Raw genomic sequence first — 25,351 nt, 5'->3', positions numbered from 1 at the left:
TATCAGCAATTGAAGCTCAAATGAATGAAATGCAGTGAGAAGAGAAATGTAGAGAAAAAAGAGTAAAAAGAAATGAACAAAACCTCCAAGAAATATGGGATTATGTGAAAAGATCAAATCTACGTCTGATTGGTATGCCTGAAAGTGATGGGGAAAATGGAACCAAGTTGGAAAACACTCTTCAGGATATCATCCAGGAGAACTTCCCCAACATAGTAAGGCAGGCCAACATTCAAATTCAGGAAATACAGAGAACGGCACAAAGATATTCCTTGAGAAGAGCAACTCCAAGACACATAATCGCCAGATTCACCAAAGTTGAAATGAAGGAAAATATCTTAAGGGTAGCCAGAAAGAAAGGTCGGGTTACCCACAAAGGGAAGCCCATCAGACTAACAGCAGATCTCTCGGCAGAAACTCCAAGAGAGTGGGGGACAATATTCAACATTCTTAAAGAAAAGAATTTTCAACTCAGAATTTCATATCCAGCCAAACTAAGTTTCATAAGTGAAGGAGAAATAAAATCCTTTACAGACAAGCAAATGCTTAAGAGATTTTGTCACCACCAGGCCTACCCTACAAGAGATCCTGAAGGAAGCACTAAACATAGAAAGGAACAACTGGTACCAGCCATTGAAAAAACATGCCAAAATGTAAAGTCCATTGATGCTAGGAAGAAACTGCATCAACTAACGAGCAAAATAACCAGCTAATATAATGACAGGCTCAAGTTCACACATAACAATATTAACCTTAAATATAAATGGACTAAATGGTCCAATTAAAAGACACAGACTGCGAAATTGGATAAAGAGTCAAGACCCATCAGTTTGCTGTATTCAGGAGACCCATCTCACATGCAGAGATACACATAGGCTCAAAATAAAGGGATGGAGGAAGATCTACCAAACAAATGAAAAACAAAAACAAAAAAAAGCAGGGGTTGCAATCCTAGTCTCTGATAAAACAGACTTCAAACCATCAAAGATCAAAAGACGCAAAGAAGGCCATTACATAATGGTAAAGGGATCAATTCATCAGGAAGAGCTAACTATGCCAAATATATATGCACCCAATACAGGAGGACCCAGATTCATAAAGCAAGTCCTTAGAGACTTACAAAGAGACTTAGACTCCCATACAATAATAATGGGAGACTTGAACACCCCACTGTCAACATTAGACAGATCAACGAGACAGAAAGTTAACAAGGATATACAGGAATTGCACGCAACTCTGCACCAAGCAGGCCTAATAGACATCTACAGAACTCTCCACCCCAAATCAATAGAATATACATTCTTCTCAGCACCACATCGCACTTATTCCAAAATTGACCACATAGTTGGAAGTAAAGCACTCCTCAGCAAATGTAGAAGAACAGAAATTATAACAAACTGTCTCTCAGACCACAGTGCAATCAAACTAGAACTCAGGACTAAGAAACTCAATCAAAACCGCTCAACTACATGGAAACTGAACAACCTGCTCCTGAATGACTACTGGGTACATAATGAAATGAAGGCAGAAATAAAGATGTTCTTTGAAACCAATGAGAACAAAGATACAACACACCAGAATCTCTGGGACACATTTAAAGCAGTGTGTAGAGGGAAATTTATAGCACTAAATGCCCACAAGAGAAAGCAGGAAAGATCTAAAATTGACACCCTAACATCACAATGAAAAGAATTAGAGAAGCAAGAGCAAACACATTCAAAAGCTAGCAGAAGGCAAGAAATAACTAAGATCAGAGCAGAACTGAAGGAGATAGAGACACAAAAAACCCTCTAAAAAAATCAATGAATCCAGAAGCTGGTTTTTTGAAAAGAGCAACAAAATAGATAGACCACTAGCAAGATTAATAAAGAAGAGAAGAGAGAAGAATCAAATAGATGCAATAAAAAATGATAAAGGGGATATCACCACCGACCCCACAGAAAAACAAACTACCATAGAGAACACTATAAACACCTCTATGCAAATAAACTAGAAAACCTAAAAGAAATGGATAATTCCCTGGACACTCACACTCTCCCCAAGACTAAACCAGGAAGAAATTGAATCCCTGAATAGACCAATAGCAGTCTCTCTGAAATTGAGGCAATAATTAATAGCCTACCAACCAAAAAAAGTCCAGGACCAGACGGATTCACAGCTGAATTCTACCAGAGGTACAAGGAGGAGCTGGTACCATTCCTTCTGAAACTATTTCAACAAGCAGAAAAAGAGGGAGTCCTCTCTAATTCATTTTATGAGGCCAACATCATCCTGACACCACAGCCTGGCAGAGACACAACAAAAAAAGAAAATTGTAGACCAATATCCCTGATGAACATTGATGCAAAAATCCTCAATAAAATACTGGCAAACCGAATCCAGCAGCACATCAAAAAGCTTATCCACCATGATCAAGTGGGCTTCATGCCCGGGATGCAAGTCTGGTTCAACAAATGCAAATCAATAAACGTAATCCAGCATATAAACAGAACCAAAGACGAAAACCACATGATTATCTCAATAGATGCAGAAAAGGCATTTGACAAAATTCAAGAGCCCTTCATGCTAAAAACTCTCAACAGATTCGGTATTGATGGAACGTATCTCAAAATAATAAGAGGTATTTATGACAAACCCACAGCCAATATCATACCGAATGGGCAAAAACTGGAAGCATTCCCTTTGAAAACTGGCACAAGACAGGGATGCCCTCTCTCACCACTCCTATTCAACATACTGGTGGAAGTTCTGGCTAGGGCAATTAGGCAAGAGAAAGAAAGAAAGGGTATTCAGTTAGGAAAAGAAGAAGTCAAATTGTCCCTGTTTGCAGATGACATGATTGTACATTTAGAAAACCCCATCATCTCAGCCCAAAATCTCCTTAAGCTGATAAGCAACTTCAGCAAAGTCTCAGGATATAAAATCAACGTGCAAAAATCACAAGCATTCTTATACACCAATAACAGACAAACAGAGAGCCAAATTTCGAATGAACTCCCATTCACAATTGCTTCAAAGAGAATAAAATACCTAGGAATCCAACTTACAAGGGATGTAAAGGACCTCTTCAAGGAGAACTACAAACCACTGCTCAGTGAAATAAAAGAGGACACAAACAAATGGAAGAACTTTCCGTGCTCATGGATAGGAAGAATCAATATTGTGAAAACGGCCATACTGCCCAAGGTAATTTATAGATTCAATGCCATCCCCATTAAGCTACCAATGACTTTCTTCACAGAATTGGAAAAAACTGCTTTAAAGTTCATATGGAACCAAAAAAGAGCCTGCATTGCCAAGACAATACCAAGCTAAAAGAACAAAGCTGGAGGCATCACGCTACCGGACTTCGAACTATACTACAAGGCTACAGTAACCAAAACAGCATGGTACTGGTACCAAAACAGAGAAATAGACCAATGGAACAGAACAGAGCCCTCAGAAATAATACCACACATCTACAGCCATCTGATCTTTGACAAACCTGACAAAAATCAGAAATGGGGAAAGGATTCCCTATTTAATAAATGGTGCTGGGAAAATTGGCTAGCCATAAGCAGAAAGCTCAAACTGGATCCTTTCCTTACTCCTTATACGAAAATTAATTCAAGATGGATTAGAGACTTAAACGTTAGACCTAAAACCGTAAAAACCCTAGAAAAAAACCTAGGGAATACCATTCAGGACATAGGCATGGGCAAGCACTTCATATCTAAAACACCAAGAGCAACGGCAACAAAAGTCAAAATTGGCAAATGGGATCTAATTAAACTAAAGAGCTTCTGCACAGCAAAAGAAACTACCATCAGAGTGAACAGGCAACCCACAGAATGGGAGAAAATTTTTGCAATCTACTCATTTGACAAAGGGCTAATGTCTAGAACCTACAAAGAACTCAATCAAATTTACAAGGATAAAACAAACAACCCCATCGAAAAGTGGGCAAAGGATATGAACAGACACTTCTCAAAAGAAGACATTCATACAGCCAACAGACACATGAAAAAATGCTTACCATCACTCACCATCAGAGAAATGCAAATCAAAACCACAATGAGATACCATCTCACACCAGTTAGAATGACAATCATTAAAAAATCAGGAAACAACAGGTGCTGGAGAGGATGTGGCGAAATAGGAACACTTTTACACTGTTGGTGGGACTATAAACTAGTTCAACCATTGTGGAAACCAGTGTGGCGATTCCTCAAGGATCTACAACTAGAAATGCCATTTGACCCAGCCATCCCATTACTGGGTATATACCCAAAGGATTATAAATCATGCTGCTATAAAGACACATTCACATATGTTTACTGCAGTACTATTCACAATAGCTAAGACTTGGAACCAACCCAAATGTCCATCAGTGACAGACTGGATTAAGAAAATGTGGCACATATACACCATGGAATACTATGCAGCCATAAAAAAGGATGAGTTTGTGTCCTTTGTAGGGACATGGATGCAGCTGGAAACCATCATTCTCAGCAAACTATCGCAAGAACAGAAAACCAAACACCGCATGTTCTCACAGGTGAGTGAACACCTATGAGTGAACACCAAGTGAACAATGAGATCACTTGGACACAGGAAGGGGAACATCACACTCTGGGGCCTATTGTGGGGTGGGGGGAGGGGGGAAGGATAGCATTAGGAGATATACGTAATGTAAATGACGAGTTAATGGGTGCAGCACACCAACATGGCACATGTATACATATGTAACAAACCTACACGTTGTGCACATGTACCCTAGAACTTAAAGTATAATAATAAAAATAAATAAAATAAAATACTCCAACTCAGTCATGAAAGAAAAGAAAGAGGGGGGATTAGAAACTACTTTACATCCAACAAAGAAACAATAAATAATTCTGAAGTATGCACACAAAGCTTACAACATAGTACATGTTATAATCAGGGTGGTTACAAAGAGCCTAGGAGACATGGAAGCAGCTAAATTCACCTGGGTAAGTTAATCAAAGTTAAATATTTGAACTCAGTCATGAAAGATGAGTAACTTCCTAAATGAAGAATATAAGGTAGAGAAAGCAAAACAGAGGGACCACTTACAGATGCACTAAAGTCCATGCCATTTTCAGAGAAATAAGAGAAGCCTGGACCAAAGAGAAGTGGCAGGAAGGGGTGAGGAACATGAAGTGAAAGAAGATGGAAAAGGAAATGTGGGGTGGGGCTAAAACATGAATGAATTTGGACACTATCCTTCATAAATGGTGATCATACATTTATAGGCAAAAAACTGTCATAACCAAGTATAGTTTAACTGTAATTCAAGAAGGAGATAGTAAGGGTTTTAACTAGGATCTTGAACAGTGGGAGTAGAGAAGAAAAGAGACAGTTTAAAAGCAAAAGGGGTTAAAAATAACCAATTATGTGCAAATGTGATAACTAATTATATGTGGATAACGAAGGAAATAAAGTCATGAAAGATTCCCAGGTTTCTAGCTTTGGCAATTGGCTAAATGATGCTATAAATTTAGATAGAAATTCAGGCAAAGTTGGAAGAACTTCAACACGGCATTGTCTATCCTAGAAAACTTTGGAATTGTAGGTGGATCCAGTATCACTATGAGAATAGCTATTTTCACAAAATGAGTGTGTAAAACCTGTCCCAGAGTATGGCTACCTTGGCAAATGTATATATTTATCCTAAGGGTAAATAGTGCTGTTTATTTATTGTAATAAAAGAAATTCATGCTTATTTTAAGTATTTGGTAGAAAAAAAATCTTTGTAAATCTTTGATGTTTTCTTGCAATTCTTTTGATTGTGATCGATGATTTAATTATCTATAAAGATACTCTTATATTCTGGTTTGGTGTTTTATTTTTGTTTGTTTGTTTGTTTGAGACAGGGTCTCGTCCAGTTGCTCAGGCTGGAGTGCTGTGGCACGACCATGGCTCACTGCAGCCTTGACCTTCCAGGCTCAAGTGACCCTCCCGTCAGAATTCTGAGTAGCTGGGACTACAGTACATGCCAACAAGCCCAACTAATTTTTTTATTTTTGTTCTTTGTAGAGACTGGGTCTTGGTACATTGCCAGGGCTAGTCTCAAACTCCTGGGATAAAGCAATCCTCCTGCCCTGGCCTCCCAAAGTACTGGATTACAAGTGTAAGCTACTGTATCTGCCCCCTGCTTTGTTTTTTGCTTAACATTATGACATAGCCCTTTAAAGGAATATCTTAAACAAAATCATTATGTAGAATTAAGGTAAAATAAGAAGGGGTAACTGCCATTTGGAAAGCCCAGCTATATAGGACTATGAATTAGAAAGCCTAAGGTCATAGTATTGTCACTGACCATGTTAGTAAACTTTATTTATTTATTTTATTTTTGAGATGGAGTCTCATCCTGTTGCCCAGGCTGGAGTGCAGTGGCATGATCTTGGCTCACTGCAGCCTCTGCCTCCCAGATTCAAGTGATTCTCCTGCCTCAGTGTCCTGAGTAGCTGGGACTACAGGCACATGCCACCCCACCCAGTTAATTTTTGTATTTTTTAGTAGAGATGGGGTTTTGTCATGTTGGCCAGGCTGATCTTGAACTCCTGTTCTCAAGTGATCCGCCCACCTCAGCATCCAAAGTGCTGGGGTTATAGGCATGAGCCACTGCGCTTGGTTAGTAAACTTTAATTAGTCTTTAACAGGAAAAAAAAAAATGAGATTTATTTATTAGTTTCTGTGGACAAGGTAGTAAATACACAGAAGAAACCAAGACAGCTGAATTAAGCATGTTGCACAAGAGCATACAGCTAAATTAAAAGGGGAGTTAGGACTCCAATCTCAAACTACTGACATTTCTAATTTTCTTTCCAATATACTATATTGCCTCTCTCCAATTACAAGCCAGGTAGTATGATACGTTTTCTGAACCAGACCAGGACATTCATCTGGAGTGCTAGGAAATTATTTAGGGCAGTGGGTCTCAATTATAGTGGTGGTGAAGAAGAACCAGGCATAGTGTTCCTTTCCAGTTCCAACATTCTGTGACTCTGCAATCTTCAGAAAGGTTATTGAATTTTTCTTTTTCTTTTAAATGGACTTCGCACAAGAAAGAATTTGGGGCAAGTTCCTAGAGTAAGTTTATTAGGGAAGTAAAGGAATAAAACAATGGCAATTCCATGGGCACAGTGGACAATCTTTGGCTTCTTGCAGCTCCCAATCCTATCAGTTTCCTTCACAAATTTTGTCGTATATTACTCAATACACATTGGTCTACAGTTTCTTCTCAGAGGCTTGCACACAATTCTTATGATAATTAGGAAAGAATGTATGTATATAGTCCATAAGCAAAAGCTGTACCTTTTTGTCATTTGTAATTATGTTTCTCAATGGTAATTATTAATTTCTCATTACATTACTTTTTATTTCATTTCTAGCTTCTTTAAAAATTATTTATGTTGGCTGCTGTATTTGCTACAGAGCCCTGTAACTGCTGAAATCTAACCTACCAATGCATTCTAGACAGTCCTGTTGGCCAGTAATTTTTCATTTTTTAGGCTTCTTGACTGTCTAATGCTTTAACACTTATAATAATTGTAGCTATCAATGATTGGGGACTTATGTAAGATCCATGTGTTCAACACTTTGTAAACATTTCTTAATTTAGCCTTACCAACAACCTTATAGTAATACATTTTACATTTCATTTTTTTGGAAGAGAGAACTAAGCCCCAGAAAGGGTAATTAATTCACCTAAATGATTCCTTTCAGTGCTGTGCAGTGTCTGCCCCAAAAGCCCACGGTTTAAACCAACTTAACTATGTTGCTTCTCATTATGGACCTCCACAGCATAACGAAATCATGAGATAAGCAGAGGATGCAGCATACTGGTTAAGAGCACAGCTTCTTAAGCCTCATGGCCAAGGTTTGATTTCAAGCTTCACCACTTACTAGTTTGGTGACCCCAGACAAAATATCTAACTTCCATATGTAAAATGGTAATAATAAAGTAAGCACCTTACAGGCTGCCGTGAACATTGAGTGAATAATATATCCAAAGGGACTGGAGCAGTACCTGGCACATAGTAGACACTATGTAAATGTTTATTGTTTTTGTTACCACTGCTGTTACTATCTATTATTATTGCCATTCTTTGACTCCCATGTAAAAATATTTTTGAAGTCAATCCTTTAGAGGTGGCATACCGTTTAAGAAGGTTTATTCATTTTCATTCATCAATATCAATCTTATGACTTCTGACAGATATTAGTCTAATAACATTAAGGAGAAAATATTCTCCTAAACTTTAACTGCAGCTGACTTTAGAACAAACATGTAAGAGTTACCAGGCCTGGCTACACACTTGGATTAACTGGAGTGCTTATACAAATTGTCTGGTCACTTGAGTCCAGGAGTTCAAGGCTGCAGTGAGCTCTGATCACACCACTACACTCCAGCCTAGAATCAAATAAACAAAAAAAACTGTCTGGGGCCTATCCCAGACTTATAATACTCACAATGTCTGCAGAATTTGTAAAAAATCTCCCCTAGTGATTCTGATGCAGCTGGTCCACAGATGAACATTTGAGAACCACTGCACTACACATTTCTGTAAGGCATAAAGAAACCAATCCAAAGAGATGAAAATATCCATCTCTTCCCTAAATATGTTCCTAAGGTAAAGCTCTATCCTCTATCACAAGGCTAGAAATATAAACCTCCATGCTCTGGGACCCTTATAAAGGTGAAGCCATTACATTCTCAGTATTTATTACTATCTAATAGACAGGAAGCCTCTGGCACTTGGTATGACAACAGTTACTATTAGGTGCCAATCAAGCAGTCAAAGATTTTTGACTTCTCGAGTGTTTAGTTCCAAACTAATAAAATCTAAGTGTTACTAAAAAGCAAAATATCCTAACACAAAGACTGGTCACTTAAAATAAAGGAACATTTTCCTATAATTTCATGTGTGCTGAGATGAGCACTACTCTTTGACTCATAAATGTCTGTAGTGGCTGCAAAGGCTTTTTGCTCTGGAACACTGCTTTATTTTCTTTCTTCCTTAGGCTTAACCCCAATAATAAACGTATTCACCTAATATAGGTAAGATGATAGCACTGCATCAAGGAGATGGCACAAAATTCTCCAGAGCTTGCTGGTAGAGCAAAACTCAGCAATTAGCATCTGAGTAAGAAGAGAATCTTAAACATATCACAACATACACTATTCCCCAAACTATTACTGATTAGTTTAAAGGCTAACTCAAACTTCTGGCTTCAACATTTCGCATAATGATTTGGGACCTATATAACTAATGAATTAACTGAAAGAGAGCACAACTCTTCCTCATCAAACTCAGCAAGTGTGTGGCATCTAGTTTTCATTAAATTTCCACCATTTGAGGATAAATGGAGTGTCTTGCACATACTTAGTTTATTCAAAATAACATGAGGAAAATTGGATTTTCAGGGCACGTTGCTCATTAATAAGTACAAAAACCTCACACACACAGGCATCCCAAATGAAATCTATTGTCTTTGTCATTAATACACCTCTAGTCTGTGACTGTCATTACTTCTATGGACCAAAATGGACACCAGCAGTCTGAAGGTCTTGGCATAGCTTTGTGCTACCTGGATGTTATTTATGTACCAAGAAGATGTGATTTATTGTCTAATGTTTCTTTACTCAGATTGGCTCCAGGCAACACTGTGAGGTAGGTCAATATTATCTTTAGTGCTACACCTTTTACCTAAGCAGCCCTTGCTTTCATGCGGCTTTCTCTTTTCAGAGCCCACTGAGCCTTTTCAAACAATGCCTTGTGCCTTTTACTTTTCTTGATCCAGCTCTGCCATGTAAACTTAATTGCCCTTTGTCCTACTTAGGCAAGACCTAATGGACTAATCTGATCATTTCTGTCAAATTATGATACTAATGGTAGATACATAATGAATTATGCCTCCCAGAACACATACTCATTTTTGGAACCCCAAGAAAAACTAGAGAAGTGAATAATGTGGAAATTCCAAAGAAGGTTAGAGAAAACATTAATTTCTCTAGAAGCTGTCAAGACCTGCAAGTAGTATCTACCTCTTCTCTTTCAAGGTTGGCCTGACTCAAGAATTCCACCAAAATTATCTGTGGTAAGCAGAATATTACTTCCCTCCCTCCCCTCAAAGAGGCCCATATCCTAATCTCTCGAACCTGTGAATCTATTATGTTAAATGGCAGTGGAGAATTGAGACTGCAAATGGAATTAAGGCTGCTAACTAGTTGACATTAAAATAAGGAGATTATCATGGATGAAGTGGGTGGGTCCAAGTGTAATCACAGGGTCCTTAAATGAGGAAAAAGAAGACTGAAGAGTCAGAAACAAAGAGATGACACTGTGAGAAAGACTCAACCGGCTATTGCTGGCTTTGAATATGGAAGCTGTGCATGAGCCAAGGTTCAGGCTCTACACGCCAGAAAAGGCAAGAAAACAGACTCTAACCTGGAGCCTGCAGAAAGAAATGCAGTCCTGCTAACACCTTGATTTTAGTCTAATGACAACCATTTCCCACTTCTTACCTACAGAACAATAATAAATGTGTGTGTTTTAAACAACTTAATTTGTGTTAATTTGTGTTAATTTGTGACAGTGGCAATAGCAAATGAACATACTATCAAAGTACATAGAGAGTGCTAGTCCCTTCATTTCCTTAAAATACATGCTTGGCACTTATCCCACTGGATTATGCTGCTCCTTTATGGAAGCTGCCTCATTTGTATTTCCTACGGATCAGACAACCTAAATAGACTATCCATTGTTGTGGCTAGAGATAAAAGGGAAAAAATTCAGCAACCAGAAACAACTTAATGTACAATGCAAAAATATCTTTAAATGTTTTCATTGGACAAAAAAAGGTATAATTAGTGACAAGAAGTCATTGACTGGTGTGACTTTGTTCCAATCACTTTTATTGATGAATAAAAGGATGATTTACCAAACCCAAGTTAAGAAACTCTGCTGAACATCAATGTATATGAATGGTTCTGCAACCTACTAGCTAACATCATTTCACTCCTCTCTACCAGCACCTCAATCCACACTGAAGCACAATACCTGCTACTGATTTTATGCTGAATTTAGAGGAAATGCCTATTTTCAGAAAACTACACATGCTACCTGAAACTTGAAACCAGAATACATGATGTGTCTAACCCTAACCCTTAAAAATAAGTTATCCCAAGTATTAACCCAGAGTAGTTGTTTTATTCCCTCTGGACAAACATACAATAAATGTCCCTGAAAAGCAGTTTAGCAAAAGCATTGACAGATTCTTAGCTAGAGACAGATTAATAGCAAGAGAAAGCCTTATTACGATTCTCTAAACCCTTTCTCATAAAGCACAAAATCTTTTACGTTTTCGGTTATCAAACGACTGAAAATACACCAATCCATATTCTACCCCAGTAAATGAAGTTCTTTGATGGAAAACATTATTTTGATTGTTTTGCTCCAGAAGGGAATTTGGTGCCCTCTGGTGTTGAAAAACAAGATGATCCATTTCACCGTTATAAACCAGCACTTCAGAGAGGGTCACAAAAGCACAGAATTTAAGAGCTAAATAGCATATTTCAGGACAGCACAGATATGTAATTATTTTTTAGTAGAAAGTTTTAGGCCAGCTGCGGTGCCTTACGCCTGTAATCCCGGCACTTTGGGAGGCTGAGGTGGCTGAGTCGCTTGAGTCCAGGAATTCAAGACCAGCCTGTATAGCAAGACCATATCTCTACCAAAAATACAAAATAACTTAGCTGGGCTTGGTGGTGTGTGCCTGTAGTCGCGCCTAATTGGGGGGCTGAGGTGAGAGGATCCCTTGAGGTAAGGAGGCAGAAGTTGCAGTGAGCTGAGATCACGCCACTGCACTTCAACCTGGGTGACCGAGTGAGACCTCGTCTAAAAAATCAAAAAAAAACAAAAAAAAGGAATAATAGAAAGTTTTGGTCATGGATTATTATTCAATTTTTTTTCTGATAGATTATTTAAACAGCATTATTTTGAAATTGAGCCTCTTAATACTTGGCTACATGATCTGTTGGAGATTTTCCCTCTAGCTTTACAAGGAGAACAAAGGTGAGCGATCTAAGATTCTGCACCAAAGTAATGAATAAAAAGGGTATTATTAGGGTAATGACTTAAAATGATTTTTTAATGTTTTACAAAATACTGGAGACATAAAATAGAACAGAAAATAACATCTGCGATAATACCGCCCAGCTTAAGAAATAAAACATAACTAATAGCATTCCAGAATACATTCTCCTTCCCCTTCATAGATAACAACTCCCTCAAATTTGGCATTTTATTTTATTTTATTTTGAGACAGGGTATTGTTCTATCATCCAGGATGGGGTGCAATGGTACCATCATGACTTACTGCACTCTGAACCTCCTGGGCTCAAGCGATCCTCCCGCCTCATCCTCTCCAGTAGCTGGGACTATAGGCTTGCAAAACAATGCCCGGCTAAGTATACATTTTTTGTAGAGATGGGGGTCTCACTATGTTGCTCCAGCTGACCTTGAACTCCTGGGCTCAAAGCAGTGCTCTTGTATCAGCCTCCCAAAGGCTAGGATTTCAGGCAAGAGCCACCATGCCTCGCCAAATTTGGCCTTTTAATGATTGATGCTTAAATATATTTTTCAGTTTTCAGCTCTCTGACACTATTATATTGCTTCTAAGATTAAATATAAACTTTAAAATATTACTTTGTAAAAAGGAATCCCAGGGGATAATTAGTTGGTATGCTGAGCCAAGGAGAGGATTCTAGGTACCACCCCAGTTTGGGGGCACATGGAGGCTGATATTGTGAGGTCTCCACATGTGAGAAGAGTAGGTAAGATTTGCATCTCCACATGGGACAAGTTTTAAGGAGGTTTAAACAGGACAAGGAAGCACTGCTAGCAAGTGACTATGGTTTTAAAAATGGGTAAGGGCAGACATGGAGCAATGAGAGAGAAAAACAGGTTGGCAGTGTTTATCTTGGTTGACATGGTAAATAAAGCCAACTGTGCAGATTTAGAATGTACAAAAGACAGGCTTTCCTATGCATAAGGCCAAAAGAGCTGAAGGTATCACCTAGTTCTATTCATCAAACACAGCTAGCACTAAGCTCAGACCAAAATGGTTAATTCCAGTTTTCTGTGTGTGTTACTACTCTGAGACTAGCTGATGATTCTGATTTTTTTTCCCCTAACAAGCTGGTTTTACGTAAAACTTAGCATCTTACTCCTTTTAGGTTGCTAGTAACAGAATGCCCAAGACTGGGTAATTTATTAAGACCAAAAAATGATTTTCTCACAGTTTGGGAGGCTGGCAGCCCAAGGTCAAGGGACCAGCATTTGCTGTGGTGAGGGCCTTCTTGCTGCATCCTCACATGGCAAAAGGTGGAAGGGTAAGAGAGCAAGCTAGCCGAATGCTGCATGCAGCCTGTTTCAAAAGGGCTTTAATTCCATTAATGAGGAAGGAGTCCTCACGCCTAATCACCTTTTAAAGGCCCCATCTCTGAATACTATCACATAGGCAACATATGCATTTTGGAGGTGACACGTTCAAACCATCGCACTTGGGAAAGACAGCATGCATGCATCTTTGCTGTTCTCCTACCTCCCAACTGACATTTCACCCCAGTGCCTGAGGAGGTCAGTGCTCCTTTCTCAAACCTTTCCTATACTCCAGTGACCTAGTAGCTCATGTAAATTAGGTAATGCAAGTAAAATACCTTCCACTGTACCCAGCATATAGTAAAGCTCATTAAATATTAACCTGCTGTCATCATCTCACCACTAGAATTTCTCCCTCCCATTTTCTCTTTCCCCATTGCTCGTAATCAAAACTCTCATTCTCTCAATAGCAGGGTAAGAAAAGCTGTATGAATGAACTAAACATTACTTGGACATAAATATTTATACCATTTTACTAGGTGCCAGGACCTATATTAGGTGTTGGACAGCATAGGATCAAAATATTTTCTCTCTCCCAGTATGGTTCTTTCTCTACCCTTCTCTGCCTGGCAACCACTGAAATCAGCTGTCTTTCCCTCTATAACATCCGTCAGAATTCTCTTTGCTGCTGTTAATAAGTCTTTTGTCAAGGACTCTTATCACCTCAAGTCTAAACCTCTTTTAATTCCTTTTTGTTGACCTCTCTTCCTTTCAATAGTTTTTTGACCCTGGAATAACTTGAGATATAAATATGTACACACACACACACACACACACACACAGCCCAGCCTAGACCAACTGAAGGAAATCTTATAGAGCCAATCATGCTTGCTCCTTTGTGACTACTTTAGAATTCTCAGTTGCATCTTAAGGTCTTGGCCAAAGCAATCACATATTAAGTAAACTGTGGTCCAAAATTCTCTATGATATGACATTTCTGCAAATACCCAAGCAAATGATTACTGAAATTCATGTGTCTCCCCCTATCTACTTCCATTTCCAGGAAGGGATAATATTTCATTCATTGTTGTATCCTCAATATTTGGCACAGTTTCTGGCAAAGAGTAAACTACCAAGTGATCATTAGTTACATGAAGGAAAGGATGAATGAAGAATAAAGATATATGATAGTAAAATGTTTTCTGAATCATCAAAAAAAGATAAAATATGTGGGAGAAAAACTTTCTTTCTTGAAAGGCTGTGGAGTAATGGTTAAGGGCACAAACTTTGGGACACAGGTCTATGATCACATATTAGGTTTGTAGGCCTAGGGAAGTTATTTAACCACTCTGAGACTCAGTTTATCCATCTATAAAATAGGGATAATAGAAATTATCTCTAAAATTGTGTCAAATTAAATGAAATAATGCACTCAGAAAAATAACTGGCATCTAGAAAGGTGAGGTAGGCAGAATAATGACTCCCCAAAGATGTCCATGTCCTAGTCTAAGATCCTGTGAATATACTACCTTACATGGGAAAGGGAACTTTGCAGCTATGATTAAGTTAAGAACCCTCAGATGGGAAAATTACTTTGGATTATTCAGGTAGACCCAATGTAATCACAAGGGTCCTTAAAAGGGTCAGAGAGAAGATGAGATGAAAGAAAACAGGAGTTGTAGTGATGCCATATGGCTGGAAGGGGGCCACAAGCCAAGAAATGAGGGTAGGCTCTAGAAGCTGGAAAAAGAAAGGAACAGATTCTACTACAGAGCCTCCAGAAGACATATTGCCCTGTCAACATATTGATATCAGCCCCATAAGGCCCATTTTCAGACTTGTGACCTCCAGAACTATAAGACGATAAAACTGTGTTATTTTAACCAATGTTTATAATGATTTGTTATAGCAGCAATAGAAAACTAATATAAGAGATATGTAAGCATGACAATTATTTTTCCTCTCTGTTACAAAACATTCCCAAGTTAACATCAACAGTGATAACTCATGTTGATAGTACGTGTTCTTCTAATAAAGAATGGCATTTTATCTCTGTAGTCTTCCTCCCCGAAATTCATGTGCAGAGAAGAGATAATATAGCATGTTTGTCTTCACTTACAAGGCTGGCCCTTGTGTCATCCAGAAACTTGAATTTTGGGAGAGCTCCCATCATCCTAATTGATAATAGTGACTCACCGTGCCTAAACAGTACAATGTGATTTATGCTTAACACCTGTTTTCCTTCCAGAAGTTTGGAATTTTGGTATGTGCCAGATAGAGGGTACCTATGTGACCAGTTCCCAGTAAAAACCTTTGCTACTTGGTCTATAATGACCTTCCTGGTGCCCAGCATTTCACACCTGTTGTCATAACTTACTGTTGGGGGAATTCAGCACATTCTGTATAACTCCATGGGGCTAAAACTCTTGGAAGCTTGCACCTGGTTTCCTCCAGATTTCACCCGATGCACCCCACCCTTTGCTGATATTGGTTTATATCCTTTTGTTGTAATAAAACATAGCTGGAAGTATGACGTTCTGCTTAGTTCTATGAGTCCTCTTAGTGAATCATCAAATACGGGAGTAGTTTTGGGAACCCATGACACAACCAATAAGACCAGTCTAATCATGGCGAAAACATCAGGCAAATCTCAGTTGAAGGGTCTTTTACAAAATACCTAACTAGTACTCCTCAAAACTGCCAAGGTCATCAAAACAGAGAAAGTCTGAGAAAATGTCAAGAGGAAACTAATGAGGCATGACAACTAATTGTAAGGTGGTATCCTGAAACAACGAAAAAAAGAATATTAGGTAAAAACTAAAGAAATCTGAATACAGTATAAATATTAATAATAATGTATTGATATTGGTTCATAAATTGTGACAAATGTATCATACTAATGTAAGATATTAACAATCCAGGAGACTATGGGTGGAGCATTTGGGGACTCCCTGTACTATCTTCAAATCTTTTCTATAAATCCAAAACTATCCTAAAATAAAAAAGACTCTTTAAAAAATACTTGAGCATCTATTATGTACAAAGTACTGTGCTAAGCATCAGAAAACTAGATCTATATAATTACTTCAGGTAAAGGCATTATCAATCATTAGTTATTTTGTTCCATACCTGCTCATTTAGCTGTATGCTAGCAGAAAGGCCAAATTAAGATATTTAGTTTTATTTATTTAACTTGACTGCACATTTATATCTTATTATTCTAGATGATGACTTCCTAGAAGGTAGAATAAAATTAGAATTATCAACTTACTGAGCATGTCCTAGGTATTTTTACAATCATAAAATAAACAAACAAACTTACACTGAAATAATAATTTGACAGAAAGTAGAGTCAGTAACACCTATCTGTTTCAATATATGACTAAAGGTCACGATGTTCTTTTACTCTATTGATTGTCTTCTTTACTAAACGACTATTTTGTGACTTTCTATGTTTAATAAAACCATAAGAAACGTATTATAAACTCAAAATTGTCACATTTTCATTACTGCAGCTTTTCATTTCAATAACTATTAATTTTCTCCTTGAGGAAGAGAAGAATGAATGGGGAATAATTCTCCAATATTTCCACTACATAGATAATCAAATATATATTGGGAGTGTGATTTGTATAAGATTTTAAGATGATGAATCGAGAGATGAAATATTAAATGGGCTCCTTTAAAAACTGTAAAAATTTCAAAATGACCCCTATATGCAGATCTATGAAAATGAAACTTAGTGCCTTTGTGGAAGATATGTCTTTGCTAGATAAAACCAAATAAGCAGGTCTTCAATACAACTTATTGGCTTCTATTATCCCCAGTGTCTAAATCATACATTTTTAATAATATAAGTACCTTAATTCATTTAGCTCACTGAAAATAATGTAACAGAATTATTGTAGATGACTCAGTGATTTATTACAAACCATGATATATGGTCAATTATTTTAAATTTTCAAGTACAATACTCCACAGACACATAAGGCAAAACTCCCTCTTTTCACAACAGCGTCCTCTGGCCTTAAAGAGACATCTTCTTTTATTCATATTAAATAGGCCAAAAGGTAAGAAATGCAAATACAGTAGAATGAAATGCTGTTTAAATAGAATTATTTAGAAATACTAAGAAATACTAAGCAACTATACTAATGGTAGCTTTAGTTTCCCTCAATTCAGTGAAAAAAATGTTTTGCTCTAGGATTAAATGTTTTATTAATTTTCTCAAAATGCTGATATATTGGCAATTTCCTAATTACACTAATAACTTAGATAAACTAGATGGACCAAATGAAGTTGCAAAACAAATTAGAAAAAGTTTTAACTGCATTAAAATAAAAATACCACATAATAAAACTTATAGTATACAGCTAATGCAGTAAATTTATAGCATTAAATGATAAGGTAAGAAAAAAATCTCAAATCAATAATAGAAGTTTCTATCATAAAAATATTATAAAAGAAGGACAAATAAATTCAAAGCAAAGGAAGTAAAGAGAAGAAATATATGTAAATATATACATATTTATATATAAACAAATTTTGAAAACAGTAAAACAATTTTAAAAACAATAAAAACAACTGAAAAAGTTGTTTCCTTGAAAATATCAATAAACTTAACAAACCTCTAAGCAAGACTGAAAAAAAAGGAGAGACGCCATCATTATCAGGATTGAAAAGAGGTTATCATTACAGACCCAATAGATATTAAAATAATAACAAATAAGGAATACTATGAACAATGTTACATATGTAACTTTGACAACTTGGATAATTCTTCAAAAACAACATCAAAATTTGCCCAATATGAAGTAGATAACCTGGATTGTCCTGTAATTATTAGATAAACTGCATTCATAGTGAAATGCCTTTCAACAAAGAAATCTCCAGGCTCAGGTAGTTTCACTATGAAACATTTAAGTAAAAAAATGTTATCCTCGGCCAGGTGCGGTGGCTCATGCCTGTAATCCCAGCACTTTGGGAGGCCGAGGCAGGTGGATCACGAGGTCAGGAGATCGAGACCATCGTTGCCAACATGGTGAAACCCCATCTCTACTAAAAATACAAAAAAAAAAAAAAAAAAATTAGCTGGATGTGGTGGTGTGCGCTTGTAGTCCCAGCTACTCAGGAGGCTGAGGTAGGAGAATCACTTGAACCTGGGAGGCAGAGGTTGCGGTGAGCCGAGATTGTGCCACTGCACTCCAGTCTGGCAACAGAGTGAGACTCCATCTCAATTAAAAAAAAAAAAAAAAGTTATCCTCATTATTTTCCAGAAAACACAAAAAAAGACAACTAACTCATTTAGTTATATTCTTAGAGTATTATATACTCTATTATATACTCTATATTATATAGAGAGAGTATAATACTCTATATACTCAGAGTATTATATACTCTGGTACCAAAATCAGACAAAGATATTACGAAGAGACAATTTCAGACTAATATTCTTCATCAACAGAGGCATAAAAAAATCCTCAAAAATGATTAGCAAATAGTATCTAGTAATACACATAATAATATAGCATAACAAAGTGTAGTTTATGGTGGGAATGCAAGACTGGCTCAATATTTGATAGTGAATTATATTAACATTGAAAACACACGATCATATCAACTCATACAGAAAAAGCATTCTACAAAATTCAACATCCATTCATGAGAATATTATCAGCAAACTAGAAATGAAAGAAAATGTCCTCAACCTGAAAAAGAGCATACAACTAACATTATATTCAACGGTGAATGCATGCTTTCCTGCTAATATCAGGAAAAAGACAAGGATTTCTGCTCTCAACATTTTCATTCAGCATTATACTATAATGAAGAATTGGAAACTAAAATTTAATAAAACATTAGCATTTAGCAACAGCATTAAAAAGAATAGGAATAAATCTGACAAAAGACATCAAGAATGTATACTCTTAATAACACAAGATACAAAGTCAAAACAAAAATAGTGTTTTTAAACATTAGCAATAAATAATTGTAAGTCAAAAACGTTTTAAATAACAAGAACTCCTCTCAAAAGAAAAAATGCTTGGTATAAATCTAACTAAACATGCACAGGTTATGAATGCTGGAAACTGCAAAAGGCTGATGAAAGAAATCAAAGACTTAAATAAAAAGACATAAAAAGAAAGACAATGTTCACATATTACGAGAGTCAACATAGTAAAGATTTCAACTCTCTCCAGGTTTATCTATAACTTCAATATAATTGCAATCAAAATCCCAACATGATGTTTTATAAATATAAACAGACTGATTTTAAGTTCTACATGGAAAGTCAAAAACTTAAAATAGCTAAACCATTTTGAAAAAGAGTAATAAAGTCACAGGAAAAAAGGGGTACTAACAAAAGCACAGACAAAAAGATGAACTGTACAGAAGAGAGTCCAGAAATACACCCACACATTTTCAGACAACTGATTTTTGACAAAGCTGCAAATGCATTTCAATGAAGGAAGGACATTGTTTTCAACAACTGGTGCTGAAACAATTGAGCATCTCTATGTAAAATAATAAACCCCTTAAGCCTCACAACTTATTAAAATTAATTTTAAATGAATCTTAATTCTCAACGTAAAACTTAAAACTATAAAATTTTTTGAAAAAACCATAGGAGAAAATCTTCATAACCTAGCATGAGACAGAGTTCTTAGATATAACAACAAAAGCATAATCTATTAAAACGTTTTTTGAGAAATAGGACATCATAAAAACTAAACAGGTTGGCTCTACAGGAAAAATAATTAAGCGAATAAAAAGAAAAGCTACAGACTGAGAGAAAATATTTACAAATCACATATCCATTGAAAGACTTGTATCCAAAATATATAAAGAACTCTTAAAAGGAAGAAAATAACCCAATTAAAAACTGAGTAAAAGATTGTATTTTTTGAGACAGGCTGGAGTGCAGTGGTATAATCATCGCTTACTGTAGCCTTGGTATCCTGGGCTCAAGCAATCCTCTCATCTCAGCCTCCCAAGTAGCTAGGACTACAGGCACACACCACCACGCCCAGCTAATTTTTTTGATTTTTTTTGTAGAGATAAGGTCTTGCGATGCTGCCCAGGCTGGTCTTGAACTCCTGAACTCAAGCAATTCTCCTGCCTTGGCCTCTCAAAATGCTGGGATTATAGACATGAGCTGCCACACCAACCCAAAAGATTTGAAGACACTTAACTAAAGAATACATACAAAATGGAAAATAAGCACATATGTTCAGCATCCTTAAGGAAAAGCAAATTAAAATCATGATGTGATACAAATGTCTATATATTTGAATGACTAAAATTTTAAAATATTGAGAATACCAGTGCTTGCTTTCAAGGATACACAGCAAATGGAACTCTTTGCTGCTTGGAATGCAAAATTGTACAGCCATTCTGGAAAACAATTTGACAATTTCTTATATAAGTAAATATATACTTACCATATGATCCAGCAATCCCACTCCTGAGTATTTACCCTAGAGAAATAAAAAATTAGGTTCACACAAAAATATGCACATGAATGTCTGTAAAAGTTCTACTCATAATTGTCAAAACCTAGAACAACCTGCTTGTCCTTCAGCAGCTGAATGGATAAATTGTGGTTCATTCATACAATGGAATACTACTGAGCAATGAAAAACAACAAACTATAAATACATGCAACAACTTGCATGAATCTCATAGGCAATTTTACTGAGTAAAAGAGGCCAGTCTCAAGGTTGTATACTATAGGATTCTATATTTAACAGTATATTAATATTGTACAACATTATCAAAAAGACAAAAATAATGGAGAACACATCAGTGGTTTTCAGGGATTAGGAACGGGATGAGCACGTGATTATAAAGGCACATAGCACAAGGGAGTTTTGGGAGTGATCAAAATGTTCTGTGTGCCCATTCTGTTGGTCATTACATATAAACCTTTACATGTGTTTAAGTCACAAAGCTGTATGTAGAGAATAATTTTATCGCATGATAATTTAAAAAATAAAAATGAAAAACAAAAGGACTATGCTGGATAAAAAAGAAGTTTGCTGGTTAAATGTGGTTCAGTGCTATGTCTTTCCCCAAAGTAGATGCTCAATTAACTTTTGCTAAACAAAAACCCTGAAAACTGGCTGTAATGTCTGCTTCAATATCCATCTCATTTACATCCCTAAGATTCAAATATTTAAATAACTTTTTGTACTGTCATTAATGCTTTCTGTCATGGTATAGATCACTGAAAGATGTCTAGCTTACAAACATTTATTAAAAACCTCAAGTGAAAGTCAGAAATCCAGATATATCAACCAATTATTCTAAACTTAAAACTATCATTAATAATAGTAACTTTTACTTTACATATTATATGTTTATCCTCATTTAAAAAAAGGCAAGATCGATCTGTACTGAAGTCATTACTCAGACACAGTATCCCAAATAAGCATTTAATAAGTGTTCACACAATCTTTATTAAATATGGAATGAAACTGCACACCTATGCCATTAATTTGTCTCAGATATTTACTCTTTCTAGGATTTGCCTTTTTGCTTGAATTAGCAAAACAGACTTAAAAATTGTAATTATTCTGGTTCTAACTGCGATGTATACTTACATCACTAACACAAAATTTCTGTGCTGCTATACACTTCAAAATTTTCTGTGCTAAATAAACACTGGGTATTTGTTTGCCTGTAGCTTCTGTGCTACCAAACTCAGTAGGATCCTGCCATGTCACTTCCTATACTGACCTGTGACAACAGGTCTAAGACTCATTAATTCTGATCAATTAGCTAAGCTATATCATATGTATGTGAATGAATACAAATAACTTCATCTATACAAAAAAAAAAAACACTTTAACTTTATACTTGCTTTGCTCTAAACTGTGTACGAGTATTCCTGTGATGGAAAATGATCAATCATATAGCTGAGGTTTTCAAAACTACCTAGCCTAAGAATTAAACACATTTTTAAATTGCAAAGATGTTATTTGCATATATTTACAGTATGAAGTATAATTTTCATACTTCTTTTACATTTCTATTTGCTACAGAATTATTTTAGAGCCCTCTACATTACATTAATCACTTTGAAAATATTCTTTCTGAATATTCACTTAACTTATGACCATCTCCAATTTACCTATAAATAGGTCAAGTCTCAATGAAAAATTTGAACTTTGCAGTTTCAGTTAAGTTAAACTATGAAGTATGTTATAATGATGCTAAAACACATTCATTTTTTACATTCTGTAATATATGCTTTGATGTCACATTACACTATCACTTGTAAACAAACCAAACTGAAATGCATTTTAGCAACCAAAAATATAATAAAAAATTACCTATAGAAATAATTATACTATATAACTGAAAGATGGCAAAAACACTCAATCTGAAACATTCAATGCAGTAATTTTATTATATTGAGTCAAAACTAGAATCATAAGCCATAAGTTTAGTTAACTATTTTTTTAAATTTTTTATTATAATTTAAGTTTTAGGGTACATGTGCACAACGTGCAGGTGGGACTGTAAACTAGTTCAACCATTGTGGAAGACAGTGTGGTGATTCCTCAAGGATCTAGAACTAGAAATACCATTTGACTCAGTTAACAATTTTTAAAAGAAAAAACTAATATATCAAGTTGCAGCTTTCTATATTTTAGTTCTGTTAATATACAACACACTGATTAATAAGGACACTATTATGAATAAGTAGATAATAAAGTCAGTTTGCAAAAAAAAAAGTTTATTCAGAAACATATTGGTTCAAACTTTCAAATGTTCATGAGCATCTCATCCATTGGCTTTAATTGCTTTCTTTCCATAGCACCTAACATTTACTGTTCAGTTCCTTCACACATCCTACTCTGGAGCATATTACTATGGGCACTGAAGTAGATCAAATCATAGAGAAGCATAGTCTCCTACAAAATTACAGTAAGGGTAAACTAGCCTTTAGATAATTTTCACAATTTAGCACAGTTAATCATAATTAGATCGTGTGAGCCCATGATTAAGGCTCCTTGAAATACCCACTTAACCTATTATAAAGTGATGAAAAGTGAATGACTTTGTCACCTGATTGAATTTACTTAGAGAAACATTTTTTCAACCCAAAATAAAAAAAAAAACATTTTTAACCCAAAATAAAACCACTGCAAAACAATCCTAACATGTAAAACATTTAAAATATAGTAAAAAACAATCCAGTGTTAATTAGAGATTAATATCCCTCTAAAATATTACCAGAATTGGGAAAAAGAGGTTTTTTTCTAAACATGCATGAAGCATAGAGACTGGGTTATACATGCCAATTATAATACAGCTGCATGATTATTGAGTGCACTTAGAAATAGCATTTCCAGAATTATTAAAACCAAGTTTTTATTATACAGATGTTGAAAGTTAGCTCCACTCCCCAAACTCCAGTATTTATAATACAGATTTTTTAGTAAACTCTTTTGAAAAATATTACCTGTTTCTGTAGCCATCTTTCACGCCTTCGTTGTTTCCTTCTTAGATTCTTCAACTTGCTCCTTTCTCTCTTATTGAGCCTCTGATTAATGCTGCCCAATGAAAAACTGGCTGAGTGCAGGAAGTCCAGAGGGGAGAGGTGCTCTTCCTGGTCTGAGGCCTCCAGCATGCTCCTGCCAGCTGAGGGCAGGTCCATCAGGAAAGTCAGATTGTTAGTATTAGTATGGTCAGAGTACACTGAAGAAGCTTCTAGACCACATTGAAATTCTCCTCCTCTTTGTGTCTGGGTCTCATGGGGGGCCACTGAAAATCTTTGCAGCAGCATACTAGGATCAAAACTGGATGGATTCTGAAAGGAACAGCTATTTTTACTAGATTGTAAAGGCAAGCCTGAAAGGTCAATAGGCTGCGTTTCATTTAGTCTGGAATAGGCAGTAGTCTTACTATGTATTTCATATAAAGTGGGTAATAAAGTCAGTTTCTCACTGATGTTCAGATCCAGACTATGTGATTTTCTATGAAAAGCTCTTGTAGTGCATCTGCCAGTCACAAGCTGGGGAACAAAAAGCTGGTATTTTGGTTCTGATGCTTTGGAGAGCAGTTTTTCATTCTTCATCTCAAAATATGTTGATCGCACCTCCAGGCAGAGTGCTTCTGTTAATCTTCCAGGGTCATTATTATTTCGGGCCATGTTTAAAAGCCTGTGATTTCTGTTTTTAGAGCCACCACCTGTCAGCAGAGCTTCCTTGTCACAACCTGACTGAACTCTAGGATGTGACAAGTATTTCAGTGATGGTCTCATTAGTCCGCCTGCCTGTGCTGGCTGATAATCGGTCCGGCTCTTGGAGAGATGTACAGCTGCAAGCTGGCCACAGGAACATTTTGGAGTGCTGACAAAATTAAAGCCCCCTAAACGGGCCCCACAGAAAGGGCAATTCAGTTTTCCAACTGTCCACTGGGCCTACAGGTAACAAAGAAAAATAAAGACAGTGCTTTCATTATAAAGAAACCGAAGAGAATTTTTTTTTCTTTACAGCCAGCCACATGAAAGTTTTCTATGCCACAGAAAGGCTAGCTTTCTGTTTTCTGATTAGTAGACTGAACAGCAAATAAAATAAGCCTTCCAATAAGTAAAGATAAGCGGCGCCAAAGTTTTAGAATAACACATTGCAAATCATGCCCAAGCAAACAATATTCCTAAGAATTCTAAATGAGAGTCTCTTGAACAATAGGTTAAATATGGATACAGTGTGAACTAAAGAAAAATATGCTATGGAACCAGGAAGCGAATCAGTGGACAGAGCTTAATTTGCAAGTAAAATCTCACAGAAAAGTGTCTGTTTTGATACACTTCTTGCATACCAAGCACTGTGGGAGGGAACGTTACCCAACCAAGAGAATAAAGCTCTTCCTGGCTTTTTACATACAACCAAAAGATATTGATTGCATACATCAGACAGTGCATTTTCTATGCTTGGATTGGAAATTAA

The 25,351-nt window shown here is 36.3% G+C and overlaps 1 protein-coding gene across 17 annotated transcripts in view; it reads right to left on the bottom strand.

Moving 5' to 3' along the window:
* Positions 1-25,351, bottom strand: part of RNF180 (ring finger protein 180) — a 242,256-nt gene that overhangs the window by 169,191 nt on the left and 47,714 nt on the right. For all 17 annotated transcript variants that reach the window (XR_012414538.1, XR_012414537.1, XR_012414539.1 and 14 more), the window contains 2 exons: positions 23,863-24,822; positions 20,834-20,869 (listed from right to left, as the gene is read on the bottom strand). Coding sequence is in view for 14 of the 17 variants with exons in the window: in XM_045393761.3 (XP_045249696.2) it covers positions 20,834-20,869; positions 23,863-24,822 (996 nt within the window). In the remaining 3 variants the exon portion in view is untranslated. The remainder of the gene's footprint in view (positions 1-20,833; positions 20,870-23,862; positions 24,823-25,351) is intronic.

The sequence above is a fragment of the Macaca fascicularis genome, chromosome 6, assembly GCF_037993035.2.
Source record: "Macaca fascicularis isolate 582-1 chromosome 6, T2T-MFA8v1.1".
Taxonomy (NCBI): Eukaryota; Metazoa; Chordata; class Mammalia; order Primates; family Cercopithecidae; genus Macaca; species Macaca fascicularis.
This window is presented reverse-complemented; position numbering and strand designations above follow the sequence as displayed.